An 8,793-nucleotide genomic window follows, 5' to 3' on the forward strand; every position below is an offset into this window, starting at 1 on the left:
TTTGTTGAGGTGTATGTAGATTATATAGTGGTCAAATTCATTAAAGAAGAGGATCATTTTGAACAATTGAGATGTTCATTTGAGCGAATGAAGCAATATAAACTAAAATTGAATCCCTTGAAATGTGCATTTAGCGTTAATGCAGGAAACTTCCTTGATTTCTTAGTACATAAAAGGGGGATTGAACTTGATAAAAATAAAGCTTAGGCCATTTTAGAGGCCAAACCACCTAGCAATAAAAAAGAATTGCAAATGTTGCTAAGCCAAGTAAATTTTTTAAGATGCTTTATTTCTAACTGTGCAGGGCGAACTAAAATTTTTTCGCCACTTTTAAAGCTGAAAAATCAGGACGAATTCGTCTGAAAAGCCTAAAGACATATTTATCAAGTCCACCAGTATTGGAGTTATCAATCCAAAGACGGCCAATGAAAGTGTATATATCGGCTGAACAAGAATCAATAGCTGGAATGGTCGCGCAAGAAGACCAATTTGGTGAAGAGAGAGCGATTAACTACTTGAGTAGACGGTTAACAAAATGTGAATGTAATTACTCTACCATTGAAAAATTATATCTTGCATTGTATTTCACGTGTACGAAATTAAGGGCTTATTTACGGTCCGTAACCGTTTATTTGATTTGTAGAGTAAATTTGGTTAAGTATATGTTCTCTCGCCCTATTTTACATCAGAGGGTAGGCTTTTGGACGTTAGCATTATCAGAATTCGAAATACAATACATACCCCAAAAGGCAATAAAAAATCAGGCTTTGGCTAACTTTCTAGCCGATCATCCATGCCTTGACATGTCTGAGGAAATTGAATTAGAAATCAATTCATTCGAATTAAAACCTTGGGTTTCATATTCGATGGGTCGAAAACCTCTAAAGGTGCAGGAGTAGTAGTAGCATTGATAAATTCTGTAGGGATTTGTTACAAGTTCGCATTCACTTTGGATAGGATGTGCACCAACAATCAAGCCGAATATGAAGCCTTAATCGTGGGTTTAAAATTAATGATAGATATGGAGGTAAAGAATGTGATCATTAGAGGCGATTCTCAATTGGTAATTCACCAATTGATCGGTGATTTTAAATGTCAAAGTGATTCCATTATAAGTCAATATGAAATCGCTCAGGAATTGTTGGGAGAATTCGACCAAGTAGAGCTTTAATGTGTTAATAGGATATATAATGACATAGCAAATGAGTTGGCCTAGATGGCCTCAGGGTATTCAAAGGCTTTAAATTGAAAATCTACTTATGAATATGGAATAATATTGCCCGTAGTCCAAAGAAGGGCGAGAATGATTGAAATTCATTACATACAAGATGGAGATGCAATAGATTGAAGGGCAGAGATTAAAAAGTTCCTTAAAGAACCTAATAAAGGAGGTAATAGAAAGATGAAGTTGCGTTTGCTAAACTATATATTGATAGATGAAGAGTTGTTTAAGAAACGCTCTGATGGTATATTACTAAAATGTGTAAGTTTGCAAGAAGTTAGAACAATCATGGCTGAAGTGCATGAAGGGATATGTGGAGCTCATCAAGCTGGCCAAAAGATGAGATGATTAATTATTAGGAATGGATATTTTTTGCCCAAGATGGGAGAATCATGTGTTCAACACGCGAAGAGTTGTCTAGCATACCAAAAGCATGGTCCAATACAAAAGGCGCCAGCGAGAGAGATGGCACCCATTATCAAATTCTGGCCGTTCAAGGGTTGGGCGATAGACCTGATAGGGAATATTTATCCTCCATCGTTCAAGCAACATACTTTTGTTATAGTTGCAACTGATTTTTTCACTAAATGGGTAAAAACGATACCTTTAAAGGAGATCACCCAAAAGTGTATCATAAAATTTATCCGTGATCATATTATTTATGAATTTGACATTTCACAAACTTTGATAGTAGATCACGGAACTTCTTTAAATGGAGATCAAGTGAATAAATTCTTGAGCGAGTTTGGAGTTAAATTAGTGAACTCCACACCATATTACGCTCAATCTAACGGACAGGCAGAATCTTCTAATAAGATTCTAAAAAATATTATAAGGAAAATGATAGATGAAAATGTCAGAAATTGGCACGAATATCTAAAGAAAGCCTTATGGGCTTGTAGGACGTCGCCTCGGTCAAGTACCAAAGTTACTCATTTCCAACTTACTTATGGATATGAGGCCGTTTTGCCTTTGAAAATCAATGTGCGATCAATTAGAGTGTGTTTGCAACATAAGTTAAGTGATGGTGAGTATACCGAATCACTAGTTCAAAACTTATTGAAATTGGACGAATTAAAGTTGGACGTCGTAGATAGATTGCAAGTTCAAAAATGAATGATGGGTAAGTTTTACAATAAAAAAGTTATAGTCAAGTCATTTAGCCTGGACGAATTGGTTTGAAAAACAATACTCCCTTTGGATAGTGAGGATCCAAAATATGGCAAGTAATCGCCCAATTGGGAAGGTCCATATAAAGTAAATAGTGTGTTGCCTAATGGAGCTTACCATTTAGAAGATTTAGATGGCACCAAGCACATGAGATTCATTAATGGCAAATATTTAAAAAAGTATGTTCATTCCTTATGAGAGAATAAACAAATAAAAGTGTAATCAAATTGCGTTGAACGATCCTAGATAAATAGGGCCAGAACGAAATACGTTCAAATAAATTCCTTTATTATCAAATAGACATTACAAATTGTGAGATACAAAATACTAAATGCTCTATAAGCTACAATTGAGAGAAAACTAATTTCTTGATCGATTGCTAAGCAAGAGGGTGAACTGGCCTTGGTCGCCGTCCTGATCGTACTGCTGCAAGGGCAGGCAGAGAGGCCAAGAAGCACTCTCAACAAGCAAAAGGGAAGAAAAGCACCCTAAATCGCCTGCATAATCGCATTGCTGCAATAATGGGCAAGGAGATTGAGAAGCACTCTCAGCAAGCAAAGTGACTTGAAAAGCATCATAAAAAATTGCCTTCCATCATTGAACTCCTTATAAAGAACATGGAGACAATGGGAAGAACTTTGCTGGCCAAAGAATATTTCCTATATCTCCCATACCAATGATGACATCAAAACAGATAGCAAAATGGGCGGATCAAATGATCCATTTCTATGGAAGACGAAAATTTTGGATCAATTATTGAGATGCCAAACGATAGCAGCAAATTAGTTTTTGAAGAAAAGAATGGAAATGAAAATGATGAGTGAGAAATACATACACATTTATAGAGGCGTGAAGGTGAAAAGACAGAATGTGAATGGCCACATTCGTGCCTAATAACTGAAATCAAATGGCCCAAAGTCTTGTAAAAAGAGACGAAAATACTAAGGAAGAACGTACATGAATCTTAGCATAAAGCAATTAAATGCTTGGGAGGTTGACGATTAAGGACAACGTCAATTAATACGCAAGTAGACAAATTAGTTGTTCATTAATGACGATAACTGCTGTTACAAAAGGAAAGTTAGTACGAAGTTACAAAAGGAAAGTTAAGGCATTAGATGTCTTAATTACAATTCACCCCAGGCCGAACGAATTATTTCCCTAAGTCTCCCCCAATCTTCGCTCTGCTGAGAAGAAGCGACATTTAATTCAGCTACAAAATCGTCATCAACTTCCAGCTTTTTGTACTGCTTAACCAAAGACTTAGTTCGTTCAATTCCTTGGGAAGCATTACACTTTTTAGCAGCCATTCTCGCCCTACAGTCGTCCATTTTTGCTTGAAGCTCCTTCATCTCTACAGCCAAACTTGTCATCAAAGAGTCTTCGATCATAACATCAGAAGAGATTTCTTTTAATTCATCATCGGCTTTGTTAATCTCTAGAAGCAAAGACTCTCTTTCAGATGCAGCATGAAAATATTGTGTACTCCTGGCCTTCTGTTCAACATTTTTGACTAGCAAAGAGAGGATGTCAAAGTGAACAACCTTCAACGTCGCTTTTAAGTCAGCATAAACATTGAGCGACGGAAGTGTAAGTGCTTGCGCCAATTTCGCACTCAACAGCTCAAGCTTATCCTTATATTTGGTAGCACTAGCCTGGTCGATATCCATGTCTATGAAAGACACGTACTCAAATATCGACTGCTTGAGAAACTTCATATTTTCCTCTGAAGAAGCAGAAGGATGACTGGTTGAAGTAGGGCGAGACGTCTTGACTTGCCCCCAGGAAGTAAACAAGTCCTGGATGGAACGCACAATGTCATCAGCATCCTACAAAGAAAAATGCCAACATTGAGGACTTTCACTACAATAAACGAAGCGAAAATGAAAGTGAAGCAAAAGGTTACCTCATTAGCAATCTTAGGAAGTTCAGGCATATTACCAGTTGGCTCCACCACCTGCAGGGATTTCTTCTTATCTGGGCGAGAAGACTCTGCCACAACGGGCAGGCCCATGGGAGCCTCTGCATAATTCAAGAAGCAACGAATCAGAAACCAGTAGCATAAGAAAAGGTAAAACATCAAAATATGTATTACCTTCTAGTTCGACGTTTGGTAGGGCCGACGCCCTGGGAAGAAGGTGACCTTTCTACTGGTTGTGATGAAGGTTCCGGGACTAAGGGTTTCTCTTTAAGCATAATCCTTTCATCAGCTGATTTGGACGAAATAGCTTCAGCAGAAGATGATAGAGTAGGGGCTGCCAAAACCAAAGCCTTCGAAGGAGAGGCTGAACTTTTATGAGGAATTCAGGTAAATCATTAGTACATAGAAAAGTATGTTTGTGAATAAACAAATTCAATTACCTTTCTCCTAAGGATGAGAATATCATCATCATCTTCATCATTATCATCCTGCAAAATGGGAGATGTTGAAGCTGACCGTTTGCGGCTTAAAGCACCTTTAGCTGCAGTAGCCTTGGCAGGTAGAGAAGCAGATGGATGGATAGAATGTTTAGTGCGAGCAGGGGAGGAAGGATTCCTAATGAACATAGGGGTGACCAAAATAGAAGAAGTAGAGGGAGTGTCTGGCTGATCCAGTAAATGGAAGGCACGATTAGCATCAGTTGCAAACAATTGACGTTTTACTGATGGCCAAAGCTGTTCAAAAAGAGGATGGACAGCACAGCTAGAATTGAAAGGAGCTAATGAAAATTTGCCCGTCAAAAGAATGTTGCGAGTATCTATAGCTTGTGCCTCTGCCTTATTAATAGTGTGAAAGTGGTCTGTCAAATTTTTGGAGTAACAAGGAGAAACAGGCCAAGTTTGGCCAAAACCAAGTTGTCGAGCAAAAAATTGGGGAGCATATATTTCAACCCCAGCTTTGGCATTGGTTCCAGTTAAGATATCGTGGAACAATTCCCTCCCAATCAAAAACTGAACCCAAACAAGCAGAGAGGCACTCGCACTATCTAGGATGGATGGAGGTTGCACATAATCTGGAGTCAAGTGAGCAGGAAAAGGAAAGAAAGAAGGAATCGAATTTAAGGTATAAAAGAATGAAAAAATGTCCCTACTGGACATATTTACAGGGGTCAATGGATCAATGGCTAGCCCATAGCAGCTAGCAGAACGAAGGGAAATGGATGGAGCGCCAAGTGGTGGAAAATATGCTCTCAACCACAGTTGAGTGAACCAAAGGGGGCCACTGCCAGTGGGAGATGCACCATTCTTTAGTTGAAACTGAAAGGAAGCCATGCCTTTATAAAGGGCGGCTAAAAAGAAGGAACATAAGTTCAAAGGCCTACCACGCGCCAATTCATACGCTATGGGTAAGTAGCTCATAGAAGGTTTCATACTTGGCATGCAAAGAATATATTTACAGAGCCAAATCTGAAGAAAGGCCACACGCTCAGCATGGGAAGGTTCAGCGCTTGAGTGATTATAAAAGTCTTGCAGGCTTGAATAAGACTCAGTAAGTTTCTTATCAAATTTCGGGGTAACACTGGAAATCAAGATACCAGGAAAGATGGTATCGTCCAAAGGCAGAAGATTTACTATGGCTCCGACATCCCTTAAAGTAATAGACATGAGACCAAGAAGAAAAATGAAGGTGTTATACTCAGAAGACCAAAAACTCAAAGCAATAGGAAAAAGCACTGGGTCAAAAATCGGGGGTTGAAGAGTAATTTCTAATAACTCTGAAATCCTAGCACGATCAAAAATCACCTTGGTGGGGCCATGATTCACAAGACGTGCATGCCATCTACGAAAAATAACATCAGCTTTGGGCCAAGTGAGAATGCCTTTTTCGTGAATCGGCCTCAATGGCAGAGAGTTCAGGAACAGAGGACCTTGAGTGCAAGGGAACAGCTGACCCACCGCCACTTGTCTAACGGCTTCGGCATTATTAAACGATGGACCCAAATAGAATTCATTGAGGTCAGCATTAACTTGTGCAAGGAAGTTTGGATTTACATATGGCCTAGTAAGGATTTTTTGGAAATCTTCGAAACTAAAAGAATCATCAGATTGAGTTTGTGAAGTCGGCATTGGAAACAAAGTACAGTTTTCATAAGGTTTGCCTAAGAAATGTAGCAGATAAGCAAGAAGATGAATAGTAAAATAGCGAGGAGGAGGCACGAAATATAGAGACGTGGTTTAATAGTGCGATGAAATGGCGTGTCTTTTGGGTTTATAAGGGTTTGTAACGTTGCACATTTTTAGGCTGTAGAATGAAATAATAATTGAAATTTTTGGGAATTTCAAATATTGTTGGAAAAAAAAAACAAGTGAATATGCTAAAGATTAATAATTTGTATTAATTCTGCCATATTGGGGGGTAATTGTTGACACACTAAAAGTGCAACCCAAAGAGTGAAACCCAATTGGGGAGTCCTGGATAAATGTCCAAACAGGATTATTGAGGAATGCAATGGAAGCCCACGAACACGGTAACATCATCGCCCAAACTTGCAAGACACCCAGAATTTGAGCGAATGGAGTACCTTACGGTCGCCCAGAGCGATGACCCCGTTCTCGCCCAAACCTTCGAATCGCCCAGGATCTTAGCAAGCATAAAACATTATGGTTATCCAGAATAGCAGTTGTTGAAGCAGTTATTGAGTGATCTTATCATATTCCACGATTCAAGGAGCCCAATTGAAGGCGGTTGAACGACAAAGAGTAATGACAACAGTTAGAGACGACGGTTCCACGACAAGTTAGCCACCATAAAGAAAGTGGGTAGTTATACAGCAATCAAGCAGTTTTCTAGCGGTTTGCTACGAAGAAATAATCAAGGGAATATAAAAGGAAGAGAAGACATAGAGAAAAGGAATCCGAATCAAATACTCTCAAACAGAGAATATGTAATTTCGATTTTTAAGTTTAAACTTAAACAATTCTTTTAGTATTCGTGTGCTTACGCCCCTTGGAGGCATTCTGTTTATTTCCAATCGTAAATCATCGCCAATAAAACGCCCCTTTTTGAGACTTTGTCTCAAGAGGTTTGTTCTTTACCCAATCGTCTGATCCATTTTTTAATTGTTAGCGACTACCCGCGCGAAACAGAAACTAATATCTCCTCCTTTTGTGTCGACTTTTTATTGATTTTTTTTATCACATGTTTGGGATAGTTATTAACGATCTTGATGTAAGACTAAAAATCCTTTATTACACTGTAATATTATTTTGAGCTGTGCTTGGGATTTAGGACACATGAAAGATTCTATACAATTGTAAAAACTTTAATTAATGTGCCGTGGCCATTCTCCAATTTTTTAAGTCTTCCACATTTTTTCCATATAAAGACTTTCCGATTTTCTCGATCATTCTCTAAACAAGGATATTGTGGGCAAGAATCAAGGAATCGATCTAAACTTTCAACATACATCATATATAAACTGTCACCTAACATTTTTTGACCTCCTATGAGACAGAGTCAAAATCTCGTTCTTTTTATCATTGAAACACTTGCTAGAGAAAGTTGATTTTACTGGTTTTGGATGAAACAGAGTTTTCGCATTATCCATTTAGTTATTCATCAAGTTTCATCTTAAGATCTACGAGGTAGATACATCATACATCCGTGCAAATAGTTTTTGTTCTTGTTCCTTCGTGATAATTAGCATAGCGTTAGATTGTGACCTTTGAAGTTAGGCGAGAATTCGTAAGAACCAACGATACACAAAATGCATATATTTATGTGCCAAAATCGAGTGTGAAACTAAATCTAACATAGTATCATAGTAGGCAAAGATAAATATAATCGCCATCTTATTTCGACTAAAGCATTTACGTGCACGAACAAGGTGTGACGAAGGACCTTAGCATTCAGCAGGAGGGTTGAGATTGCACTTGACAGGGAGTCCCAATGCAAGATCAGGATCAATCCCGAGAGAAGGCAAAACAATTGAGTTCCTATAAGAACATAAGCATTTCAAGTCTGCATTTGAGAGAGCATCACAACATTCCGACGACGGCTCCACCGGGTTCGGCTGTGTAACTGACGGCCGGCATGCTTCTAAACCCTCCTCCGTCATATTACAAAAGCTCACTGCCTTTGCTCCACCAAGAACCACCAGTATCACCACCACCGCCACCAATTTTCTACCACTCTCCATATTCTTGATTGCTCGAGGCTCTATTGTTACAATGATTCTTTGGTGCTTTTAAAGGTAGTAAATTTGTAAGCCCGTGATTGGGAATTTGGCGGGTTATGGGTCACGGGTGATGCTAGGCCATGTTTGGGCAATTGGGTTTACTTTAGGGTAATGATTTGTGGCCTAGAACTGCCTTACGTCAACAATGGGTTTAGATCTTGTCTTCTTATGTTGAAGTCTCCACGTGAAGATGATCCACCTTCCATTTTTACTACATTACAATTGCATGAGATTATGTAGGGA

General features: G+C 38.7%; 2 protein-coding genes across 2 annotated transcripts; both read right to left on the reverse strand.

Annotated features, from left to right (window-relative positions):
• Positions 1 to 3,413: 3,413 nt before the first annotated feature.
• LOC111371198 lies at positions 3,414 to 4,580 on the reverse strand. The gene is made up of 3 exons (XM_022993098.1): positions 4,488 to 4,580; positions 4,299 to 4,414; positions 3,414 to 4,221 (listed from the first exon to the last, which is right to left on the reverse strand). Exons 2-3 carry the CDS (start codon positions 4,404 to 4,406, stop codon positions 3,520 to 3,522), a joined length of 810 nt encoding a protein of 269 aa, XP_022848866.1. The 5' UTR covers positions 4,407 to 4,414; positions 4,488 to 4,580; the 3' UTR covers positions 3,414 to 3,519.
• Positions 4,581 to 8,071: 3,491 nt separating this feature from the next.
• On the reverse strand, positions 8,072 to 8,552 carry LOC111371288 (putative lipid-transfer protein DIR1). Its single transcript, XM_022993187.1, has one exon. It carries the CDS (start codon positions 8,509 to 8,511, stop codon positions 8,215 to 8,217), a length of 297 nt encoding a protein of 98 aa, XP_022848955.1. The 5' UTR covers positions 8,512 to 8,552; the 3' UTR covers positions 8,072 to 8,214.
• Positions 8,553 to 8,793: the final 241 nt, after the last annotated feature.

Source organism: Olea europaea, chromosome 22, assembly GCF_002742605.1.
Source record: "Olea europaea var. sylvestris chromosome 22, O_europaea_v1, whole genome shotgun sequence".
In the NCBI taxonomy this organism is placed as follows: Eukaryota; Viridiplantae; Streptophyta; class Magnoliopsida; order Lamiales; family Oleaceae; genus Olea; species Olea europaea.